The sequence below is a fragment of the Muscardinus avellanarius genome (assembly GCF_963383645.1).
Source record: "Muscardinus avellanarius genome assembly, chromosome: 2".
In the NCBI taxonomy this organism is placed as follows: Eukaryota; Metazoa; Chordata; class Mammalia; order Rodentia; family Gliridae; genus Muscardinus; species Muscardinus avellanarius.
Window position 1 is genome coordinate 16,559,683 of NC_137787.1, and position 26,444 is coordinate 16,586,126.

At 43.9% G+C, this 26,444-nt stretch overlaps 1 protein-coding gene across 1 annotated transcript in view; it reads right to left on the reverse strand.

Moving 5' to 3' along the window:
* Window positions 1-6,018: 6,018 nt before the first annotated feature.
* The window catches only part of MOGAT1 (monoacylglycerol O-acyltransferase 1), a gene marked incomplete at both ends in the record, with an annotated part of 34,579 nt that continues 14,153 nt past the window's right edge, over window positions 6,019-26,444 (reverse strand). The window contains 3 exons of the mRNA XM_080689311.1: window positions 6,019-6,173; window positions 23,170-23,369; window positions 25,347-25,521. Of these exons, the coding sequence (XP_080545437.1) occupies window positions 6,019-6,173; window positions 23,170-23,369; window positions 25,347-25,521 (530 nt within the window). The remainder of the gene's footprint in view (window positions 6,174-23,169; window positions 23,370-25,346; window positions 25,522-26,444) is intronic.

Sequence of the window (26,444 nt, forward strand, 5' to 3'; positions counted from 1 at the left end):
CACCACCATCCAACATCCAGTTACTGCCACCGTGTCCACTGAGACTGCAGGAGGCCTGTTCTGCTGGGGACAGGACCAAAATGCAAATGAGATGCAAATTCTGCAGCTTAAAAACTCCTCATTCCCTGCTTGAACTACTTGGTGCATGCTTGTAATCCTAGTACTTGAGAGGCTGAGAGAGGAGGATCAAAGGTTCAAAGCCAGCCTCAGCAACTATTGAGGCTGTCAGCGATTTAGTAAGACCTTGTTTCCAAATAAAAAAATAAAATAGGGCTGGGGGTATAGCTCACAGGTAGAATGTTCCTGGGTTCAATCCCTATCACTACAAAATAAATAAATAAATAAAATAAAACCCTAGGAGTTGAGATCAACTTTCTCTCCTTCTCAGGTAACTTGGTAAGGCACTAAGATAGAAGCCTTTGGAAAGGGTTAACTACAATGACTGAAATATAAGATACTAGAGAAATCCCTTGGTTTTAAACACAGAGATCTGCTTCTGGGTTCACCATCCCAGAGAAACTAGAGCGAATGGTTATTTTCAAAGTCGCCCTGTTTTTTTTTTTTTTTTTTTCTCTCCCTTCAAAAGATGCACACATTTCACCTAGGGCGTTTAATCCCAGTTCTTGATAGGCTAAAACAGGAGGATTGCAGCAATTTAGTGAGAACCTCAGTAAAACCCTGCTTCAAAATAAAAAAATAAAAGCTGGGCATGGTGCCAGGCGTGGTGGCGCATGCTTGTAATCCCCTCGCTTGGGAGGCTGAGACAGGAGGATCGCGCAGGTTCGAAGCCAGCCTCAGCTACTTAGTGAGGCTGTCAGCAACTTAGTGAGACCCTGTTTCCAAACAAAATATAAAATAGGTCTGGGAATATACCCCGGAGGTAGAAAGCCTCTGGGTTCCACCCTCAGTACCAACAAAAATTAATTAATTAATTTTAAAAAGTGGAGCTGGAGATATAGCTCAGAGGCAGAATGCCCCTGGGTTCAATCCCAAGTACCAACACACACACACACACACACACACACTATATATATATATATATTTAAATTCCTCTAGCCCCCAAAGTGTAAATTCTATCACTTAGGTAAAAAAAAAAAAAAGAATGCAAATATTAGAATTAGCCATTTTGGGCAATTGTGAAAAGAAAAACCAAAAAACAAATCCATAAAACAGGGGGGGGGGGAATCCCATCAATAATATGAAAGAATGCAGAGGAACTGCGCTCCAGACGGTTTTCCCACCCATCACAATCCTTGGTAGTTTTCATCAGTGAAGCTGTGTGGACCAGCTAGAAAGTTAGACAGAACGTGTGGATACGACACCCGGATTCACCTCTGTGCTCCCGCGACAGAAACACAGCTTCTCTCGCAAACAGAATCGTCCTGTTTAACCCTCAGCATGAGGCCGAGGCTTGTGCAGCCGCCCTCGCGCTTTGCAGTGAGACATCGAGTTCCCCTTCGTAAAGAACAAAACCTTCTGAAGCCTGTGAGGCTGCAGACGTCACAGGAGCATAACAGACACAGACAGAACTTCCAGACAAAGGAAATGACTCAGCCTGCACCCAGTGTGCAAGGGCACCAGAGGGGGAATAGATAGATAGAGGGGGAATAGTAGATAGGAAATGTCCAAATGAGACAGCGAACGCACATACCACGCTCCTGAGCCGCGGGACCAGGTTCTCACGCTGTGCTCTGGGCTATTTTTGTTGTTGTGTTTGTTTTGTTTTGCTGTCTAAAAGTTTACAGTACTTGGGAGGCTAAAACAGGAGGACTACAGATTTAAGGTCAGTCTCGGCAACTTACTGAGACCCTGAGCAATTTGGTAAAACCCTGCTTCAGAGTAAAACATAAAATAGGACTGGGGATGTAGCTCAGAGGTAGAAGGCCCCAGGGTTCAATCTCAAGTACCAACACACACACACACACACACACACACACACACACACACACACACACACACACTCCTCCAGCCCCACAAATACAGATTTTATCACTTACGTTAAAAAATGCAAATAGGAGCCGGGCGTGGTGGCGCACGCTTGTCATCCCAGCATTCGGGAGGCTGAGACCCGGGATCGCGGTTCGTGGACAGCCTCAGCTACTTAGTGAGGCCCTCTACAACTCAGTGAGACCCGGTTTCAAAATAAAGAATGAAAAATAGGGCAGGAGGTGTAGCTCGGAGGTTGAATGCCCCTGGGTTCCACCCACAGACCCGCAAAAAAAAAAAAAAAAAAAAATGCAAATATGAGAACTGTGCTCACACAGTAGATAGGAAATTATAAGACACTGTCAAACCATAGCAATGAATATGGTCCACATATGTGTGATTGCAAAAATTCCTACCCAAAAAATTCATTTGCAGCCTGGCATGGTAGTGCACGCCTGTAATCCCAGTACTTGGGAGGCTAAGACAGGAGGATCACAGGTTCAAGGACAGCTTCATCAACTTAGACTCTCAGCAACCTAGCCAGACCCTGTTCTTTCTCCTCCTCCTCCTCCTCCTTCTTCTTCTTCTTTTTTTTTTTTTTTTTTTGTGGTACTGGAGAATGAACCCAGGGGCATTCTATCTCTGAGCTATACCCCCGCCCTATTTTTTATTCCTTATTTTTAAAATTCTTTATTTTGAAACAGGATCTCACTAAGTTACAGTGTTTCACTAAATAACTGAGCCTGGCCACAAACCTGCAATTCTTCTGTCTCAGCCCACCAAGTACTGAGATTATAAACACCACCATGCCAAGCCTCAGACTCTGTTTCAAAACAAAACATAAAACGGGCTGGGAGTGTAGCTCAGAGGTAGAATACCCCTAAATTCAATCCCCAGTACCAAAAAAAAAAAAAATTCATCTGCAATACATAAGACTATTTGCAATTTACAGTTATCACTTGAGTATATAAAAAGACTTCTGGCACGTCTGCATTAAGACTTCTGGAAGCCAGTTGTGGTGACACACACTTGTAATCCTAGCACTTGGAAGGCTGAGACAAGAGGCTTGCAGGTTCAAAGACAGCCTCAATTATATCACAAGACTCTTAGCAACCTAGCGAGACCCTGTTTCCAAACAAAAAATAAAAAAGGCTGGGAGTGTAAGCTTGAAGGTAAAATGCCTCAGAGTTCAGCCTCCAATACCAAAAATACATAAATAAAGAACCATAAAGACTAAAAAGTGAGGAGATAACCTACCCCCACCATATGTACTGAAAAAATAACATTTTCTGCAAGCCAAAATTCAAGTTATGTCTAAATATTATTAATGGCACAATCTGGATAGATACATGACAGACTCTTCTCGAGTGTTAGTGCCTCTGCAGGACTAAACATGGGCTGCAGCCGCCTCCCAGACAGCCCATCGAGGGCGGGGGACGGCACGGCCTCCTCACCACTCAGAGTGAGTTGCAGAAGCTGGCCTCAAACCTGTATCCTCCTGTCTCAGCCTCCATGCCCAGCTCAGTGTGAGATTAAAGTTCACACCTCTGTGAAATCACAAAAGATCACATGTCATGAGCTTATAATAAACTTCTTCAAAGAGAAAAAGCTCAAGGTCTGTAAAAACTCAAAGGCCCTGCTTTGATCAATAACTGGTTTCAGCCATGGCATGGTGGCACACGCTTGTAATCCCAGATTTGGGAGGCTGAGATAGGAGGATTGCGGTCTACAGACAGCCTCAGCTACAACTTAGTGAGGCCCTTTGCAATTCAGTGAGACCATGTTTCAAAATAAAGAATTAAAAAAAAAAATAGGGCTGGAGGTGTATCTCGGAGATAGAAAGCCCCTGGGTTCCATCCCCAGTACCACAAAACAAAACAACAACAACAACAACAACAAAAAAAAACTGGTTTCAAAGACAAGAGTCAGGATTCCTGGACAGCTTAGCTGGTGGGAAAGCGAAGGAATTCAGACCCCAAGTCCCTCTGGTAGAATACCTGGGCGGGTTCACTCTCACGTGTGAAATGCTGCCCTGGCAAAGGCATCAACCAGCATGATTTTGTTTTGCTGTTAAGGAACTAGATTCTAGCTCCAGCCCAAGGCTTAATGTTTCAATAATTAGGAACCTGAAGACATTAGTAAATTAGAAGGGAACTGGGAGAAACTGCTTACACAGTGGAGGAGGAGGAGGTACAGAAGCAAATCCCTAGCAACAGCAACCACTTGGAAACAGACATTCCTCTTACTGACTAGTTACCTGACACTTAGTGACTAATAGTCAGAAACCTCCTGATGGAGAAGCACACGGCGTTACTGATCACTGGTACAAGACAACCCGACACGGCACATTACCTCCCTTGAAAGGTCTTGCTGATAGCTGGTTCCATTTTATGGAATAGCTTTAAAACTTCTTCACATTAAGCCGGGCAGGGTGGCACACACCTGCAATCCCAGTATTTGGGAGGCTGAGACAAGAGAGAGCAGGCTCAAGGACAGCCTCAGCAACTTAGCAAATCCTGTTTCAAAGTAAAATAAATACAAAGCCGGGCGTGGTGGTGCACGTTTGTAATCCCAGCATTGGGGAGGCTGAGACCAGAGGATCGCGGTTCGCGGACAGCCTCAGCTACTTAGTGAGGCCCTCTGCAACTCAGTGAGACCTGGTTTCAAAATAAAGAATAAAAAAAAAAAAATAGGGCAGGGGGTGTAGCTCGGAGAGCGTATGCTCCCGGGTTACATCCCCAGACCCGCAAAAAAAAAAAAAAGTAAAATAAATACATAAATAAATAAAGGCAAAATGCACCTGAGTTCACTCCCCAGTACCAAAATCAAACAAACAAAAACTTCTTCACATTATGGCAAAGTTTATACATTCAATTCTAAGTACACTAATTAAATAAGTACTTACTTTGTGCTTGGTAAGGGTCTCAAGCTTGTCCAAGCAGCAAGAAGCGGGAAGGACAAGTTCCTGCTCATTCTACGTTCAGAAAAAAATCGACCCCCATCAGCTGGGAACTGCTCTCCAGGGAGGGCAATTTCTTTCAGAACTTATCATTACAATGAAAAGACCATTTGAGAAGAAAATTAAAAGCTGTTTTGTTTTGGCATTAGGGATTAAACCCAGGGCATTCTAGTTCTGAGTCATACCTCCAATCCTTTTCTCCACTTTTTATTTTGAAAAGGGTCTCGCTCAGTTGTCGCCAAGGGTCTAAGTACCTGAGGCCGGCCTCCGACCTATAATCCTCCCGCTTCAGCCTCCCTAGTTCTGAGATTTGGGGCATGTGATATTGAGCCCCACTGAAAATGAAAAGTATTTCTATTACCATGAAAACTTTTAGGAATCTCCAAAGTCCTAAAAGGTATGCAAAACTCATCTTTCCCAAATAAACTTGATTGCTTATAACAAATAAATATGTTTCCAAATATGAACAGAAATGAGAAAAGAAGTTCTTGTCTTCCTGGGTTTCCAGCTGGTGGAGTAATCCTATTTCGAAAATGGCAAAAAGAAAAAAAATCTGCACTGTTGTATAAAAATGTGTTGACTTAAAGGATCAAATTATCTAAGTATTAAAAGTGACATTATTCCGTAACAAATGGTCTGTTTCCGCAGGGAAAAAAATAATTCTCCTCCAGCTCTCTTTATGGCCAACTATTTTATACACTGTCTCCTGAATGTTCCAGCTGTGCGGAACGACAGCTGTTTGGTTAGCAACACACCATCTTAAATTACTGTGCTGTTCAGTAAAACGGTCTAATGACTTTTTGAAGTTGTCATTATTTTTCCTGTCGTTTGTTTTTTAGTTTTTGAGGCACATGGACAGTCTAAACCTTTTTATAACCTACGAGATGACTTATTCTTCCTAGATGAGGAAGATTATTAAAAGTCTTATAGTGGCCTCCAAGCTTCTCCGATAGGCATCTACTGTATTTTTATTTACCACAAATAAAGCATCAACACTTGCCATCATAAATAATAGTGCTTGGCTGCAAACTGGATTTCACAGTCCAAAGAAAAAAAAACAATCCATTTATTTTAGAATATTGATTCTCTGAAAGGGATGTTCTCGTCCTTCCTCGCGCCTTGAAAGAGTGAAGTCACTTAAAAACGAGGGTTTCGTGCTCTGGAATACCATACTTCCCTTTATGCTCCTCAAACAGCCTCCTCAGCTCCTCCAGGTACGTCTGGTGCAGCTCCTCGATCTGCTCCGGGGTTGGCTGCGGGGTCTGGAGCACAGGAATGGGGCGGCCAACTGCAAAGACAGAGAACAGTGGGGCGGAGGCGCCGCGAGCGCCCCCGCGCGGCGGCCGGGCGCACAGCCCGGGCGGGACCTGCCAATCCGAGGCCCGGCCCGCTCCCTCCATAGCTGTCTGCATTTTACTGGCTGTCTACAGCGGTCATACCATCCAAACTGCTTAACAGAGGGCCTTCCTTCCCGGCAGACAGTATTGACAGTATCTGGTGGTTGTGACTTCGACTCAAACGCGCCCCTGTGCCGCCTGCAGCTGTGAAGTAAGTGGAAATAGCTGCGCCCCCACGTCACCAGCATCCCCGGGACAGCTGCCAGCGGACCACAAGCTCTCATTATCAGCGCTGTGAAATCCTCCAGTCATGTGACAGTGTGGCACCCCTCTATTCTGACTCCCTTTAATATAGTTTGTTTGTTTGTTTATTTAATTTGCTGGGGGTTGAACCCAGGAGCATTCCACCTCTGAGCTACATGCCCAGCCCTATTTTATTTTATTTTATTTTTATTTTGAGACAAGAGTTTTTACTAAATTGCTAAGGCTGGCCTCAAATCTGTGATTCTCCTCTCATCCTCCCAAGTACTGGGATTGCAAGCATGCACCACCATGCCTGGCCCCATAATATCTTTCTAAACAATAAAAAGTATGCATACCTTTATAGCTAAGTAGCTGTACCAGAGAAACACATATAATCACAAGGATTCCACCGTGTATAATAATGGAAAACTAAAAGCCCCAACAGACAAATTATTAAGTAAGCCAAGGGGCATTCATTTAGTGGAATTCCAGGCATCAACTTTAAAAAGATAAAAAAAAAATACGTGCCACACACACACACACACAACTAGATGTATAAAATGTACTAAGTGGAAAATAGAAGTTGAAAAAAACCATTATCCACTTATGAAAATAAGTCTATAAGTACATTAATGTTTTTAGTGCATAGAAAAAAGCCTAAAAGACAAAGAAACAGATCCCTCTAGAAAAGGGGGTAGGAAAGGGAAAGTTTCACTTTACTTATATTGTGTAACTTTTCTACAAATAAGAATATATTTGTTTTTTACTTATGTAATTAAAAATATATTAATTAGCCAGGCCTGGTGGCGCATGCTTGTAATCCCAGTTCTTTGGAGGCTGAGACAAGAGGATCACAGGTTCTCAGCCAGCTTCAGCTGCTTAGTGAGGCCCTCCACAACTTAATGAGACCCTGTTTCAAAATAAAGACTAAAAAAATAAGGCTAGGGGTGTAGCTCAGAGGCAGAATGCCCCTGGGTTCAATCTCTAGTACTGCAAAAAATACATATTTTTATATTTTGTTTATATATCATTTTACATATATAATATATGATGTTATATATTATATATAATTATATATATATATATATATATATATATATATATATATATATATTAGCTGGGCATGGTGGCTCACTCCTGTAATCTCAGTACTTGGGAGGCTGAGACAAGACGATTGCAGGTTCCAGGCCAGCCATAGCAACTAATCAAGACCCTGCTTCAAGATAAAAATGACTGGGGGTGTAGTTCAGATTTAAATGCATCTGGATTCAATCCCCAGCACAAAAGTAAAATGAAAAAAAGTGTATATATATATATATATAATATATATACACACACACATATATATATACACTAAATATATATGCTAAATACATACTCTAATTCAAAATAAATCTGGTAACTCCTATACATATTATAAAAATGTTTATATAATAAATAATGCACACTACATTGGCCTCAGTTTTAGGCAATATGATACCTATGGCTTGGGCGTTGTACTCATGGCGCCCCTACTGATCCGATGCTGCCACTGATGCCAAGAACTGCAGATGTTCAGGACGTCACCAAGGCCAGGCAGTGAGCTTTGTGTGTGCTACCGGGGTTTGAACCCAGGGTGTTCTACTTCTGAGCTACCTCTCCCCTCCCCGCCCTTTTTATGTTCTGTTTGGAAACATGGTCTCGCCAGGCTGCTGAAAGTCTCACTGAGTTGCTGAGACTGGCCTCCAACCTGCACACCTCCCGTCTCAGCCTCCCAAGCAACGGGATTATGTGCATGAGCCATGCCATGCCTGGCTAAGCTGTTTCTCTGACTTTTGATCATCTTGGGCATGGAGCGAGTGTGAAATTAAATGAATGCATAGTGGAGGGGGTCCTTTGCCTTAACCTGAACCTGTCCGTGGTATACACAACGCTCTGATCCATGACGGGAACAGAAGGTGCTGGTTAAAAGAACACCGAGCAAATGTTAAGTGACAGAGCAGGAGGACAATGATGAACGGCATCGGCAAGGGGGCAGAGAGAAGGGAGCGCTCGCTACACACAAACACAGCCTCCGGCAACATTAAGAAACTGGAATACTAAGAGCGGCACCAGAGACAGCCTCCGGAAGCTCGCAGCCAGGTTTTTCTTTACAGTTTGTATGTCAAGCTTACGCACAGTAGACATCAGTCCTCTTTAACTCCGCATAAAGAACTGGAAAAATAGCCGGGCATGGTGATGCACGCCCGGAATCTCAGCACTTAGGAGGCTAAGACAGGAGGATTGTGGGTTCAAGACCAGCCTCAGTAACTTAGTGATACACTCAGAACCTAGCAAGACTCTGTTTCAAACAACAACAAAAATTTTTTTAATGAGATGGGGATATAGCTGGAGATAGGATTCCCCTGTGTTCAACTCCCAATATCACCAAAATGATGTTAAAAAAAAAAGAACTGGAGCCGGTCGTGGTGGCACACGCTTGTAATCCCCGCGCTTGGGAGGCGGAGACAGGAGGATCGCGCAGGTTCGAAGCCAGCCGCATTGGCGTAAGAGACCCTGTTTCAAAAATATAAAATAGGCCTGGGAATGGAGCCCGGAGGTAGAAGGGCTTCCAGGAATCCCAGTACCACCAAAAAAAAAAAAAAAAACTGGAAACATAACCATCTCACTGCCAGTTGTGGCTGGAAAGACAGACTAGGCAAGGCTGATGTGGTGATGGCGGAATGTGAAGCTGGTGTTGGCAAAACGCCCCGGGCTAGCCGGGGTCTAGACGGTTTAGCGCACTGAGCAAGGCACTCTTTCTCTGTCTTGAATTTTCACATGCAGAGGAGAAAGAGACAGTAGAACCTGATGATTTTGAAGCTTCCTTCTAGCTCTGACCTTTGAAGAAAAAACTTGAGAGTACATACAGATCTACTAACAAATCTGTGGCTTTATACACACAGGCTGTGTTTTCTTAGTAAAACTCCCCCCAATGAGAGAAGGCAACTCGGGCTGGGGTGGGATTAATAAAGAGACACATTGGCCTCAGAAGATGAAGTCTGCTGCTCCCAGCGTGTGTGTGAGAGTGGGTGGAGGAATTGCTGGGGATTGAACCCAGGGGCATGCTAACTCTGAGCTACACTCCCAGACCAATTTTGTTTTTTATTTGGAAAAGGTCTAAGTTGCTCAGAGCCTCCTATGTTGCTCAGGCTGGTTTCAAACTTGTGACCTCTTAGCATTTACAGCTTATTTTAATTAGGACTTGGGCACTCTGAGTTAGTCAGCCTTCTATCCCAGGAGCTATCTATCCTACATTAATTTCATCCTGTTCTCTTTTGTCATGGTTAGATATAAAATGTCCCCTAAAGAGCTCCTTTGCTAATATCCAGGGTTGATACAGTGGAGCCCTGAGGGTTGTAACCCAGCAGTGGATGTCCACTGTAATGGATTCCCCTGGGTGCACTCAGCAGGCCAGCAGCGTGTGGCTGGGGGCGGGCCCTGGGTGTGGACTTGAGAGTATATAAATGGTTCCTCCTCCCCCTGCTCTCTATCTCACTTCCGGCCGCCATGATGTGAGGAGTGCAGCCCAAGTACTCTCCTGCTTCTGCCACTGCTCCCTGAGATACGGGGTCCCCGGCCTCACATGGAGCCTCTAATCATAAGAAAATAAATCTTTCCTCTAAGTTACCAGTCAACCTTTTAAATTATAGCTGCACGAATGCTGACCAGAACGTCTTTCATTATATTGCAGGGGGCTCTTCCAGAAAGCTCGCTCAAGCGTGCTATGCACTGCGAATGTCACAGAGCACTTTTCCCTTTATTATTATTTTTTATTCTTTTGCAGTACTGGGGATGGAACCCAGGGGCATTCTACCTCTGAGCGACACCCCAGCCCTATTTTTTATTCTTTATTTTGAAACAAGGTCTCACTGAGTTGCAAAGGGTCTCACTACGTAGCTGAGGTTGGCTTCACACCTGTGCGATCCTCCTGTCTCAGCCTCCCAAGTGCTGGGATTACAAGTGTGCGCCACCACGCCCGGTCGGACTTTTCCCTTTAGATGAGGCAAGTAGGCTACATGCCTACTTGTTTACTTGTAGACGGACTGCGATGCCGAAAGTTCCGAACTACCCACACACCCCAAAAAACCCAGGAAATTAACACTTAAGTCTCACACTCCTGCTCTTTCTTTCTAAACTAACCCAAGACTGGATTAGAGGGTGAGACTTTTTTTTTTAATTGCTTTTTAGGAATAAAGCCAGAGGTAACAAAACAAAACCTTGCTCCTCAGGACCACAGTTTGACTAACAAGCTGCAGGAAGCCCAGCTGACAGGATTGAGGTTGAAAACGGCCACGCTGTGTGTGGCGGGAAATAGCCTCCTCTTGTGAATTCTGCTTCCTAACTGCTTTGATGCCTACCTGCGCCTGTGTTGGAAGAAAAGCTATTATTTATGAGGGGGTCTTCTAGCCTTCTAGACATCATTAAAAGAAATCCCGGAACAACCTAGTGTGGCCGCCATTACTGTCCCTGTTTTTACAAGTGAGAACGGCAAGGCAGCTAGCTGAGGAAAAACAGCCAGACACGGAGAACAAGACCTCAGGGATGAGCTCCAGCCAAAAGGCAGTGAGATGAAACCTCCATGCCCCTCCTGCCCCGGGGGCTCAGAGGGGTCACCATGCCTCCTGCACAAGAGAGGGCCGCTGGGGAGTACGGCAGCTCCAAGGGCCCCATTTTGCCCCAAATCCTAGCAGCCCTATTACGACTTAGCCCTACGCTCTTAGGCCCAATTCTCCATTTCTTTGGGCTTCGGTTCACCTTGGCAACCTGGAATAGTCTAAGTTTCCATCCCAGTGTAGTTCTTACTATCTCCGGCACTGTGAGGGTCATATGAAAAATCCACCCAGAACCGTCCTAAATTATCACAAATTGGAAGATTCTACGAAGGGCCCCCGGAGCCCTTAAGAGACCAGAATCCACTGGGCATAGTGGCGCACGCTTGTAATCCCAGCACTTGGGAGGCTGAGACAGGAGGATCGCACAGGTTCGAAGCCAGCCTCGGCAACTGAGTGAGGCTCTCAGCAACTTAGTGAGACCCTGTTTCCAAATAAAGTATAAAATAGGTCTGGGAGTGTAGTCCGGATGTAGAAAAGCCCCTGGGTTCCACCCCCAGTATAATAATAATAATAATAATAATAATAATAATAATAATAATACCAGAATCCTCTCTCTTTGCAAAAAGTAGAGTTTTTTTTTTTTTACTACTAAGAAGAAACAAAAATACTTTGGATATAGACTAAGTTAATTGCAAGCCTTTGCAAAATTTCTCTTAACATAAAGAAAAAGGCAGCTGGAAGGGGCCGCTCTTGGAAACAGAACTTCCTCCCCCTGCAAAAATCAGCCAACACCTGAGCGTGGCGGAGCCAGGAGCCAAAGCTCCTGTTCCTGTGTCACCGCTCTGAACCATGGCCAGGCTCGCTGCGCACTGATCAGTCCATCCCACAGCTCAAGATGCTCTGAGCCTTGGTGGCCTGAGCAGCCGCCCTGCCCCAGTGTCTACAGTGCTGCGCTGTGTACCTTGGTAGAGAATGAGGGCCTTTGTGGGCCTCGGGGAACCCGGTGGACAAAAGTTTGGAAATTTTCTTTAGTTTCTTCTCATGGAGGCAAAGAATAAATACTTTCTATTTTTTTTATCTCTCTCTCTCTCTCTCTCTTCCTTGCCCTCTCTTCCTCTCCTCTACACACACACACACACACACACACACACACACACACACACCTTGTTCTATTTTTCAATCGTTAGAAAGATTCCATAGTTTATGACTCTATCTTATATAAGAACTGCTCTTTCTTAAGATGTTACTAGCTGGAAGCCCTGCATGGTGGTGCATGCCTTTAATTCCATTACTTGAGAAATGGAGACAAGAGGATCACAGAAGCCAGCCTCAGCTACTCAGTGAGATTCTGTTTTAAAATAAAAACTAAAAAGTGCTAAGGGTGCAGCTCATAGGTAGACTGCCTCTGGGTTCAAGCCCCAGTACAAAAAAAAAAAAAAAATGCTATCTATAGAGCTGGAGACAGAGTTTGTACCAAGTAAGACTCTAAAGAGGAGAGACGGGTCCAGACAGAACTTGAGTTCAATTCCAACTTCTGGCTTAGGTGGAGGCTCAAAAGGTGCCCGAAGTAAGCAGATGCACACACATGTGTAAGAATGTATATGTGTAAGCATGCAAATGTGTAAACATGCATATGTATAAGCATGCAAATGTGTAAGCAGGTAGATCATATACTTACATACACACCCTTACTTTTTTTGTCCTGGGGATTGAACCCAGGGGCATTCTACCTCTGACCTCCCCCCCAGCCCTATTTTATTTTTAGTTTTTAGAAATGAGGTCTCATTAGGTTGACGAGAGCCTCACTACTTGCTGAAACTGTCCTTGAACCTGCAATCGTCTTGTCTCAGCCTCCCAAGTATTGGGATCATAGGCATGTGCCACCACACCCAGCTTAGACTCAACGATTTCTATCATTTTGTACACATAAGCACATATACGCATGTACACATATGAATTATTATTTTTACTTGGAAAGCATTTGAAGGTAAGTTGTGTGGATCAATGACTCAATCATGTGTATTACCACTAAATATTTTCTCCTCCCTGGCCTAAGAACAAGAACAGTGCCTACATAACCACACTTTTATCATACCCCCCAAATTTAACCTCTGCGCAAAATCATTTTGCACTCTGTCCACACTCAAACTTTATCAGCCATCTCAACAATATCATTTATAGCTGCCCTCAATCCGTAACAGCTGTGGTGGGTCCCTGAGCACCCTCAGGGACCTCCTCCATCTTTCATGACACTGATATTTTCAAAGAGTGCAGGCCAGATGTTTTATACAATGTCCCACAATCTGGATTTGTCTAATGACTTCCTGATGATTTGATTTGGATAAACATTTCTGGCATAAAATTTCCACAGGGAAAGCTAAAACACTTGATGACTTTTGGTGAGCTGGGAGGGAGGCCTGTGCTCTGTGTCCCAGCTGCATCTGCACCAATCACCAGAAGAACCCACGGAGAAGACAGGACAATTATACTTATCTTCCTCTCTCTCCTGTGTGTGCTCTGTGTGTGTGTGTGTGTGTGTGTGTGTGTGTGTGGTGTATGCATATGTATATGTATATAATTTTTTGGAGATTGTGGTGGTACTGGGGATTGCTCCCAGGAGCATTCTACTTTGAAGTTATACTTTCAGCCCTAATTTATTTATTATTTATTTATTTATTTATTTATTTGTGTGCTGGGTATTGAACCCAGGGGCACTCTACCTCTGAGCTATACCTCCAGCCCAATTTTTTATTTTTTTATTTTTTGGTGGTACTGGGGTTCCTGGAAGCCCTTCTACCTCTGGGCTACACTCCCAGACTTATTTTTATATTTTTATTTGGAAACAGGGTCTCTTAAGCCAGTGCGGCTGGCTTCGAATCTTTGCTATCCTCCTGCCTCCCAAGCGCGGGGATTACAAGTATGCGCCACCACGCCCAGCTATTTTTTATTTTGAAACAGGGTCTCACTAAGTTATGGAGGCCTCAATAAGTAGCTGAGGGAATCTGTGATCCTGGGTCCTCCTGTCTCAGCTTCCTAAGTACTGGGATTAAAAGCGTGAGCCACCACACCCAGCTTATTTTTTATTTTGAAACAAAATCTTGCTAATTTGCTGAGGCCCTTGCTAAGTTGTCATAGCTGGGTTTTTTTTTTTTCAACTACGCTACTCTCAGAACTTGTCTCTGTTCCTTCACTCAGTCACAGGCCTGGTCCCAGTATTACCAACTGCCGCAAGGGATGAAGGGATGGCAGAAGGTCATCTGGGTCTCGTTTTCGATCCTCTATCAACCTACAACCCTCCTGTCTCAGCCTGTTGGAGCCATCTTAGCCCATGCGATGAGGTCACTGTTTTGGACCAGCTTAACCAGGTATACAGTACATGCTAAGTGGAAATTGACTGCAGACAGACAAGCTTCCTTGGGCCAGCGGGGACCGAAAGCTGGACTCTGATGACCTTCTATTCTCCTGAAATGTTTACCCTGGCTTTCCCTAGTTTTCGTCCTTGCCTACCACTCTTTAGTCTTAACTTGTGATTAAAACACCCTAATCTTAACTTGTGACCTCCTTCTCGTTTGCTTTGTTTGAACCCCATAAAACAAAGGCCCTGGCTACATAAGGCCAGGAGAATTGTCACCTATCTCCTCCCCAACCCCCTAATTGTTAAATATACATTCTCAAAAGTATTATATCAGGTTTCGTGTTGTCATGTGAGATAGACTAGCGTTAGGAAGCTGCCTTAGCAGCGACCTTCTGAGGTAGGGACCACAGAACAACTTTCAGGGAGCTGCCTGGAGCAGCAAGCCTCCATGGTGGGACTATGGAGCAAGCTGCTAGAGCCTGCTGTATCAGCCTTTCGGGTACTAGGATTACAGGCGTGCACCACCACACCTGGCTTATCTCCTCTATTATAGTTGAAAAATCTCGGGCTCAGGGAAGACAAAGGAGACATTCAAAGTCGCTTGGAATCAAATCTCAGATCTACTTGGCTTCCTCCTGTACATCCTGTGGATTCATAATCAGTGCCTTCTTTGAGCCCTATCAATACACGTGAAGCTGGGACCTGCCTCAGATGCAAGCCCTCATGGCGTACCATGAAGGAAAAAACCAACTGTGTGTGTGTGTGTGTGTGTGTGTGTGTGTGTGTTGTACTGAGATTTAAACCCATTCTACCATTGAGCTACACCCCCAGTCCTCTTTATTTTTTATTTTGAAACAGGGTCTCACTAAGTTGTCCCAGCCTCACAAATACTGAGATTACAAGCATGCGTCAGCACACCCAGCTAAGAACTAAGTTCTTAATGGCATTGTTTGTATTTTTCCAATGTCGCTATCAGAATTAAAATGAAATAAATACTTCAGAAAACAGGCCCTGTGGGGCGAGGTGGCACATGCCTATAATTCCAGGACTTGGGAAGCTGACACAGGAAGATCCCAAGTTCAAAGTCAGCCTCAACAACTTAGTGAGGCTCTCGGCAACCTAGCAAGACCCTGTTTCCAAATAAAAAATAAAAAAGGGCTGGGTGTGTAGCTTGGAGGTAGAATGCCCCTGGGTCCAATCCCAGAACCATAAAAGGAAGAGGAAAATGAGGAGGAGGAAGAGGAGAATGAAGAAGAGGAGGAGGAGGAGGAGAATGAGGAAGAAGAGGAGGAAGAGGAGGAAGAGGAGGAGGAGGAGGAAGAGGAAGAAGACGAGGAAGAGGAAGAGGAGGAGGAGAATGAGGAAGAAGAGGAGGAAGAGGAGGAGGAGGAGAATGAGGAAGAAGAGGAGGAAGAGGAGGAGGAGGAAGAGGAGGAGGAGGAGGAGGAGAATGAGGAAGAAGAGGAGGAGGAGGAGGAAGAGGAGGAGGAGAATGAGGAAGAAGAGGAGGAAGAGGAGGAGGAGGAGGAGAATGAGGAAGAAGAGGAGAAAGAGGAGGATGAGGAGGAGAATGAGGAAGAAGAGGAGGAAGAGGAGGAGGAAGAGGAGGAGGAGGAGAATGAGGAAGAAGAGGAGGAGGAGGAGGGAGAAGAGGAGGAGAATGAGGAAGAAGAGGAGGAAGAGGAGGAGGAGGAGAATGAGGAAGAAGAGGAGGAGAATGAGGAAGAAGAGGAGGAGAATGAGGAAGAAGAGGAGGAAGAGGAGGATGAGGAGGAGAATGAGAAAGAAGAGGAGGAAGAGGAGGAGGAAGAGGAGGAAGAGGAGGAGGAGGAAGAGGAGGAGAATGAGGAAGAAGAGGAGGAAGAGGAGGAAGAGAATGAGGAAGAGGAGGAGGAAGAGGAGGAGGAGGAAGAGGAGGAAGAGGAGGAGGAGGAGGAAGAGGAGGAGGAGAATGAGGAAGAAGAGGAGAAGGAGGAAGAAGAGGAGGAGAAGGAGGGAGAAGAGGAGGAGGAGGAGGAAGAAGAGGAGGAAGAGGAGGAGGAGGAGAATGAGGAAGAAGAGGAGGAGAATGAGGAAGAAGAGGAGGATAATGAGGAAGAAGAGGAGGAGAATGAGGAAGAAGAGGAGGAAGAGGAGGAGGAGGAGGAGGAGGAGGAGGAGGAGGAGGAGGAGGAGGAGGAGGAGGAACAGCCATCGTTGTCCAGGAGTGAGGAGAAACACAGCACTTGGAAGCTGGAGAACAAGACCAGAGCCCTTCCGGGCCCCACAGAAATGCAGAGCGGAAGCTGCAGGGTGTTTGCAACCTAACAGCCTAACACTGGTCTCACTTTTTTTTTGGGGGGGGGTACTGGGTATTGAACCCAGAGGCATTCTACCCCTGAGCCACTCCCCCAGCCCAGTTTAAATTTTTTTAAATCAATGTCTTCTGAATTACAGAGGGCTTCACTAAGTGGCTGAGGCTGGCCGAACACACCAGCCCACAGGGAGGAACAACCAGCTTAGCCGCACATGGCAGGGATGTTTCTTGTTTGTTCTCAGGTCCCCGCATCCACGGAGTCGGGGCTCAAGAAACATTTGTGAATAAACAATGATTCTCTCATCAGCCTGTCTGATTAAAGTAATTCTTAAGTTTCTAGGAGTCTGAGAGGTGCACACTGGAAATCTTAAGGTGAGTCTCAGCAAGTGCAAGTGTTGGTGCCAGGACAGGAGGCGAGATGGGGCTGCAAGTGTGGGCGGGAAGGACACGCCACGGGAGCTTGTGGGGTTTGTCCTGTTTTGTGGTACTAAGGATGGAACCCAGGGACAGTCTACCTCTGAGCTACACCTCCAGCCGTATTTTTTATTCTTTATTTTGAAGCAGGGCCTCACTAAGTAGTAGCTGAGGCTGTTGGTGAACTGAGATTCTACTGTCTCAGCCTCCCAAATGCTGGGATTACAATTGTGCGTCACCACGCCTGGCCAAGAACACATTTCTTAAAGGGAATTAATGAATAGGACACCATCAGACACAACCCTGTACTGTTAGTGAGAAAGGCTCAAGTTGTAATGAATCTTCTTCTTGCAGTCAATGACAAAAAGTAGCCTAAGCTATGTGAAGAAACTATTTATAGGGTGGAGAACCTGGGCTTCTCTGAGTACATGTAAGTAAGATAACTGCAGATGAAGAGATGCTTTAGGAGAAATCTAAGTAATAATCCCTGAGTCCTTATGATGTAAGGTATGTTATAAGTCCTTATGATGTTAAGGTATTAACTTAGGTCCTTGGATGACCTAAGTTAATAAACTCTTAGATAACTAGAAGGAGAAGAGGCCACAAAATAATTTACCACTCTGGATGCTGCTGGAGTCCTGCCCAGGGTGGGAAGAAAGAGTTCTTTCCAGTAGTCAGAAAAAAAGTGCATTGATTTGAAATAGAAATATGCAGAGTTCAGGCTGGGCGTGGTGGCACACGCTTGTAATCCCAGCATTTGGGAGGCTGAGACAGGAGGATCGTAGGTTAGAGAACAGCCTCCGTAAGTAGTGAGACTCGTCAACCTGGCAAGACCCTGTTTCCAAATAAAAGTAAAATAGGGCTGGGGATGTACCTCAGAGGTAAAACGCCCCTGGGCTCAATCCCCAGTACCACACACACACACAGACAAGAAAACACCCCCAAACTTAAAAAGCTCAGGCCACCCAGGTGATATCTAGATAACTACCATCATTTAACTCAACAGAACACACTTTTCTCTGGGCATTTAAAACTTATTTCATGTGAACATACAGGAGTTATATCTAATTAAAAATTTCACTCTCAAAACCGTTCCTTACAATTTCCTTTATATTACCCCCAAGAAGCCAACAGTAGTATTTTGTACATAGGGATCAAAATTCATATATTAATATTATGCCAAAAAATATAGTCAACTGATCATGAAAAATACAACTGTCCTTAATACACTAGCTAGCCAACAAGCTGTAAATAGTCTGTGAGAGTTAAACAGTACTGAAAATGTTAGAGTTATGAAATTTTATTGTAGTCACCCTGAGAAAAAAAGTTTTGTTCTTCATAAATAAAAAAGAAAGAAATTATCTTTTGAAACCTTAAGAAAAAAAATGGGCCACGCGTGGTGGCGCACACTTGCAATCCCACTGTTTGGGAGGCTGAGACAGAAGGATCACAGTTTGTGGACAGCCTCAGCTACTTAGTGAGGCCCTCCGCAACATAGTGAGACCCTGTTTCAAAATAAAGCATAAAAAAATAAGACTGGGAGTGTAGCTCAGAGGTAGAATGTCCCTGGGTTCCAAACCCAGAACCGGAAAAAAAAAAAAGGGGGGGGGAATTAGGTCATTGCATGTGAAAGACAAAACTCATATAAAACAAGGATAGAAAACCCCATTGTGGCAAAACAGTTGGGAAAAGAATAATTCACTACCTTTGGATTTTATTTCATCCATGATGAAAATATTATTTCAGTTTCATATACAGTATCTCACTTTGGCTAATTCTGCTCAGAACATCCTCATTTCAACTCTCCAGTCTCCTCTCAACCTGAAGAGCTAATTACTTTGCGCCTGTCCATTTACTTATTAGTTTGTGCATTGACATGGATTCTCCTGGCCTCAAACTCCGAACCCCAGGGCCCAAGCCATCCTCCCACTTCGGCCTCCCGAGTAGCAGGCACTGCGGACAGACATGCACCACTGTGCCCTGCCCCGGTCATTCTGGATCTTCCTCCTCCTCTCCCCATCTCAATCCCCCCAAAAAACATACAACTTTTTAAAATAAAATCAGTCAATATTAGAATATATAAAAAATAATGAGTTGCACCCCCCAAAAATGCTTTTGCTATAGAAACCAGTGCCAGTGTGAACCGACTGTGATGAAGGTCTGTTATACAGAACTTTTCATCTATTTAAAAGATGAAAGAATTGCTCAAATCATCAAAGAATTGGTATGCGATTGGTGGCTAAGACAGAGAAAGAGATTCACCATGGAGTATTAGAAACTTCACCGGGAAGATGGCGACAGAGAAAAGCGGGGCTTAAGAGCCCCGCTAACAACAAATCTCCATTACCACAAAATCAGCGCCTTTCAAAGCCAGAAAACAACATCACCAGAGAAACTAAAAAAATCACCAGGCTCCAGAGAGAAAGCGGACTGAGAACAGAGCCACAGAGTAGATCCTCACGCCAGAGGACGCGGCTTCACGCCTGAGGACGCGGCAGCAGCGCCATACTGCTGGCGGCAGCGGAGAATTCACGGGACGGCCACAGCAAGCCGAGGGGAGCCGCTGCGGAACAGCCAGGCGGGATTTCTCGGCGCAGAGGGCATCTAAAGCTCCCAGTGGCTGAGCTCAGCACACGCTGCAGGGATTCAGAGTGGAAATCAAAACCAAGAAAAAAAAAAAAACGCCAGCCCCATAGCCGAGGGCGTAGCAGCGGCGCCATATTGCCACCGGCGGCAACAGCACCGAATTCACTGAATTCAGTACAGCTACATCTGCGTACTCAAGAACAGTGAGTCAAATTGTGGGCCACAGCGGAGAAATCCCAGTACTGTACTCACTGGGACTTGACCCAGTGGGAGAGGGGCGGTGGCAGATATAACACCATAGGAGAACGTGCAACCTGGCACCCCCCACAGTCTAAAGCAGCCTCTATCGACTCTCTGGGTCGGAGACTCTGTGATACAACCCAGTAAAGGAGTAGTGGGGTCTGAGATACTACTGACTCGAGATCCAGAGCACCTTAAGTGAAGTCATAGTGACCCAAGGGAAGAACCCAGAGAAGGCACAAACATCCGAAATCATGGGAAAGAGGAATAATACTGGAGCAATGAATGCTCACAACCCCACAACATCAGAACCCGGTAAAACAGAAAATCAGAGATTTCTAGAAGATCAAATCAGGAAAATAACTGTAGAAATAATAGAGGTGCTTCAAAAAGAACTCAGAGAGAGCCAAAAAGAGATAAAGGATGCAATTAATGAAGTAAAGGCCTCAATTCAAAGCACAAACAACCGATTAGAACACATGGAGAACAGAATCTCGCTCTTAGAAGATGATCATTCCAAAAATGAACGCATAGTTTCTAATATAGGAAAAAATATCCGACAGCAGGAATCTGATATTGAAGAAATATGGGCCCATTTTAAGAGAGCTAACCTAAGAATAATTGGAATAGAGGAGGGAAAAGAAAGTGAAACCAAAGGGATCAACAATCTCTTCAAGGAAGTAATAGCAGAAAATTTTCCAGACATAGAGCAAGAGGTCGATACGCATGTCCAGGAAACGTATAGAACTCCCTTTAGACAGGATCGGAGAAGAGGATCCCCACGCCACATAATTGTCAAAATGACCAATGTGGAAGCCAAGCCGAGAATCTTAAAGGCAACAAAAGCAAAGGGCCAAGTGACATTCAGAGGCAAACCAATTAGAATCACTCCAGACTTCCCAAACCAAGTTATGAGAGCCAGAAGGGCTTGGAGTAACATATTCCCAATTTTGAAAGAAAACAACTTCCAGCCAAAAATTTCCTACCCAGCAAAACTTTCTATCAAATTAGATGGAGAAATAAGAAGCTTCCATGACAAACAGAAACTGAAGGAATTTATGTCTTCAAAACCAGCACTAGAGAAGATACTCAAAGAGATTAACTACAAAGAAGAAATAGGTAACACACATCAGAACTAGAGAAAGAAGATTTTCCATCCAACAGACAATTAAGATTGGTTATCTGTGGAGATTCATTATTTATGTTAGTCTGTTACCTATCTCTAAAGGGTATTGTTTGCCTTTATTGTTGTTAATTTTTAGGATTTCTAGTTGGAATATTAATATACCTTCAGATATAGCATTTGGAAATATTTTATCCCATTCTATTAGTAACTTTTAACTCTGTTTAGAATGTCTTTGGATATACAATATGTTTTTTTATTTTTTAGGGAGTTTGTATACTCTTCTGTTGCCTGTGCCATTGAAATCATAACCAAGAAATCACTGCCAATTTCAATGTTGTGAGGTTTTATGACCCAGATTTTCTCCTAAAAGTTTATAGTCTTAAGATTTATATTTAGGTCTTTTATCTATTTTGAGTTAATACTTGTATATGGGATTAGGTAAGGGTCCAATTTTATTCTTTTCCATGTAATTATTATGTTTCAACAATATTTAGTTAAAAGATTATTATTTCCCCCACCAAATGTTCATGGAAACCTTGTCAAAAATAACTTGACAATATAGGGAAGAATTTAGCTCTAGGCTTTTATTTAACTCCAATGGTTTATATATCTGCCTTTAGAATAGTACTACACTGTTTCAATTATTGTAGCTTTATATGGTTTGAAATCAGAAAATATATATCTTCTAGCTTTGTTCTTTTTCAAGATCGTTGTGGGTACCTAGAGTCCATATTCCATATTAGGATAGATTTTTTTTTCTGAAAAATAAATATATAAATATATGATAGTTTCACCTAAAAAATAGGAAAAATAGATTCTCTGGTAAGAAAGAAAGCAAAAAGAAATATTGAAATGTTATCTTTAAGTCATCAAAAGCTTGGTATCAGACAAATGAAACTGTTATGTGAGATTATCATTTTTAATTTTTGATAAATTGCTATAATACTAGATGTCAATCACTAAGCCAAGCATGGGAGGGAGGGATAGGGAGAGAATGGGGTGGGGATTGGGTGGGGACTGACTGGGTAATGTGTGCATGTATGTCTACAAAAGTATGTATCCCACCATGATGTATGAATACAGTGCACCAATTAAAAATAAAAAAATAAAAGTAAAAAAAAAAAAAAAAAAAAAAAAAAGAAACTTCATTTCTTTTTTTTTTTTTTTTTTTTTGCGGTACTTGATATGAAACCCAGGGGCATTCTACCTCTGAGCACCCCCAGCCCTATCCCCAGCCCTATTTTTTTATTCTTTATTTTGAAACAGGGTCTCACTGACTTGCAAAGGGCCTCACTAAATAGCTGAGGCTGTCCTCAAACTGCGAATCTCCTGTCAGCCTCCCAGATGCTGGGGTTACAAGTGTACTCCACCATGCCCAGCTAGAAACTTCATATCTGAAACTGGATTCTACTTGTAATTCAATAGTGGTATTCTTCCTCCCTCTCTCTCTCTCTCTCTCTCTCTCTCTCTCTCTCTCTCTCTCTCTCTCTGGCAGTACTGGGGATGGAACCCTGGGGGCAATCTACCTCCTAAATATACCCCAGCCCTACTTTTTATTCTTTTATTTATTTTTTTGGTGGTACTGGGGTTTGAACCCAGGGGCTACCTACATCTGGGGCTACACTCCCAGATCTATTTTATATTTTATTTGGAAACAGGGTCTCACTAAGTTGCCGAGAGCCTCCCTAAGTAGCTGAGGTTGGCTTTGAACCTGTGCCATCCTCCTGGCTCAGCCTCCCGAGCGCGGGGATTTCAAGCGTGCGCCACCATGCCCAGCCTATTCTTTACTTTGAAACAGGGTCTCACTGAGTTGCAAAGGGCCTCACTAAGTACCTGAGGCTGTCCGAGAACCACGATCCTGTCTCAGCCTCCTAAATGCTGAGATTACAAGCGTGTGCCACCACACCCAATGAATCAATTCCTATTCAAATGGAACACGTAGCTGCTTCATACACAGAATGCACACCATAATCAAGGCTCCAAGGGCGTCTACAGGTTCTTATTTCAGGAAGTTCATACTCAAAGCCACTTCTCTCTGGCATCAGTGCCTCCGTCAAGAACACTGAGCACTGCTTACAGTAAGATAATAATCGTGCTCATTTTGTGTACGTACCCACAGTGTGGATGGGCTTCCGATAGGGCATGAGGCCAAAACTGTACTGAAAAATCCCTCTGGCATGAAACAGCGGCAAAGCAAAGCCCATGATTTTTTGCAGTTTCTCTTGCACAGCTCGGAGCCAGGAGCCTTCGGGGTTGTTGATTTGCTTAAATAGTTCATTTTCTCCAAAAGAAAACACTGGGACCAAATAGGCACTGCAAGTAACAAAAGGGAAGAAAATGAATTTTAAATTAAGGATTTGAATAATCCTATTTTTTGATCCTGGTATGCGTGCCAGTATTCCAGTACTTAGGAGGCTGAGACTGGAGGACTGCAGGTTTGTTTGTTTGTTTGTTTGTTTGTTTTTGTGGTACTGGGGGTAGAACCCAGGGGCTTTTCTACCTCCGACCTATACTCCCAGACCTATTTTATACTTTATTTGGAAACAGGGTCTCCCTAAGTTGCTGAGAGCCTCATTAAGTAACTGAGGCTGGCTTCGAACCTGTGCGATCCTCCTGTCTCAGCCTCTCAAGCACTGGGATTACAAGCGTGCGCCACCACACCCAGCAGGATCACAGGTTTAAGGCCAGCCTCAGCAACTTTGTCCAGTTGACTTCTGCAGCAAAGAACAGAAAATTCTTTTATTGCTGTTTTTATTTTATTATTTTTATTGATGCCTTATAATTGATTATACATACTAGCAGGATTCATTGTGATATATTTGTACATACACAAAGCATAATTTAAAAACTTAGCCAGGTGTGGTGGTGCATGCTTGTAATCCCAGCATTTGGGAGGCTGAGACAGAAGGATGGCAGTTTAAAGACAGCCTCATCTACTTAGTGAGGCTCTTTGCAATTCAGTGAGACCATGTTTCAAAATAAAGAATAAAAAATAGGGCTGGGGGTATCGCCTGGAAGTAGAATGCCCCTGGATTCCATCCCTAGTACCAATAAATAAATAAATAAATAAATAAATAAATAAATAAATAAATGCAAGCTTAGAAGTTTAGCCGGGCGTGGTGGAACACACTTGTAATCTTAGTACTTGGGAGGTGGAGACAGGAGGATTATGGTTCGCAGACAGCCTCAGCTACTTAGTGAGGCCCTCTGCAACTTAGGGAGACCCTGTTTCAAATAAAATTAAAAAAATAGGGCTGGGGGTGGAGATCGGAGGTAGAATATCCTTGGGTTCCATCTCCAGCACTACAAAAAAGAAAAGAAAAATTAAAAGTTCTTAAACGCATTTACGCTTTCCTAGACTGTATTGCTAACTTGATGTTAAATACTGCAACTGTATTATCCCTGAAACCCTCGGGGTGGGGGGTACTTCAGTAAGCTACCCACTGATGGGATTTTATTCCAAGGAAAATCAGCGTTCCGCTGGGCATGGAGGTACATGCTTCTAATCCCAGTACTTGCAAGGCTGGGACAGGAGGATTGTGGGTTAGAGGTTAGCCTTAGCAACTTAGCAAAACTCTTCAGCAATCTAGCAAAACCCTATTTTGACATAAAAAATAAGAAGAGCTGGGGATATAGCTCAGAGGTACTGGGCTCAATCCTCAGTACGAATGGACAGACAAAGAGAAAGAAGGAAGGAAGGAAGGGAGGGAGGGAAGAAGGGGGTAGGGGAGGGGAGGAGACGGAAGGGGAGGGGAGGGGAGGGGAGTGGAGTTTATTCCTAGAAGCTTCTCTGTCCTTGTCTTCTGTCTGCTCTTTGGCTGAGAATTTGTGCTGTGTGCATACACTTTGGGTTTCTGTGTTGCTCTTGTTAATTGTTGGACAACATGGCACTGAGCTACCTTGATGGAGAGGCTAGATTCTTTCCCCAAGAACTTCCCTTTCTCACACCTGCTAATTGCCAGAAATACTTGAAGGGTGTCTTTTTTAATTTTTTAGTTTTTGGGACTAGGAATGGAACCCAGGGGCTTTCTACCTCAGGACTACATTCCAAACCTATTTTTTAAAATATATTTTATTTGGAAACTGGGTCTCACTAAGCTGTTGAGGCTGGGTTTGAACCTGCACAATCCTTCTGTCTCAGCCTCCCAAGTACTAGGATTATAAGTGTGCACCACCATGTCTGGCTGAAGGATGTCTTTAAGGGCCGGAAAAACGACTTTCCTTCTTTGTGTTCATTTAGTAAAGTCTGAACATTCATAACCTAGTTACTTTAAACAAGCAGCCGCTTACCCATGGGTCAGAGCGATTTTAATGAATCCTTTCCTCCGGCGGATGAACAAGGTGAAGGTTCCAGGGTGGGCGTCCAGGGATTCTTCTGCACCCCCGAGGACAATGACGGAAATGTGTCCACCTCCCTCCTTGCTCAACACGTAGGACACGCTTTCCTTGGAAACGGAAACTGGCCCTTAGTGAGTAAAACAAAAAAGTGGAACTCATCATCCTTTTTAATTAAAAATAAATCTTTTGTAATACTCTATGGCAATACTGAACCTTTAACACAATTTCCTAGACTGCTTACTTTGGGAGCATTTTGTAGGGTCGTAATTTTTTTTCGGAGCCAAATCTTTGATAATGTATTCATTCCATTAATAAGAGGTAATATTTAGGCAGGTGATAGGTTTGATCATTAAAATGTCACCTAGGCCGCTATAATCCCTGTGCTTGGAAGGCTGAGACAGGAGGATCGCACAGGTTCGAAGCCAGCCTCAGCTACTTAGTGAGGCTCTCAGCAACTTAGTGAGACCCTGTTTCCAAATAAAATATAAAATAGGTCTGGGAGTATAGCCTGCAGGTGGAAAGCCTCTGGGTTCCACTCCCAGTACCACCAAATAAGTAAATAAATTTTAAAAATGTCACTTGATGAGCCGGGTGTGGTGGTGCACACTTGTAATCCCAACATTCAGGAGGCAAAGACTGGAGGATCCCAGTTCGCAGACAGCCTCAGCTACTTAGCGAGGCCCTTCGCAACTCAGTGAGACTCTGTTTCAAAAATAAAAAGACTAGACGCCAGGTGTGGTGGCACACGCTTGTAATCCCTGAGTTTGGGAGGCTGAGACAGGAGGATCGCACAGGTTCGAAGCCAGCCTCAGCTACTTAGTGAGGTTCTCAGCAACTTAGTGAGACCCTGTTTCCAAATAAAGTATACAGTAGGTCTGGGAGTATATCCCGGAGGTAGAAAAACCCCTGGGTTCCACCCCCAATACCACAAAAATAAATAAATAAATACATAAATATACTAAAAAATAGGGCTGGGGGTATACAATACCCCTGGGTTCTGCTCGCTCTCAGTACCGCAAAAAAAAAAAAAAAAAAAAAAGTCACCTGATC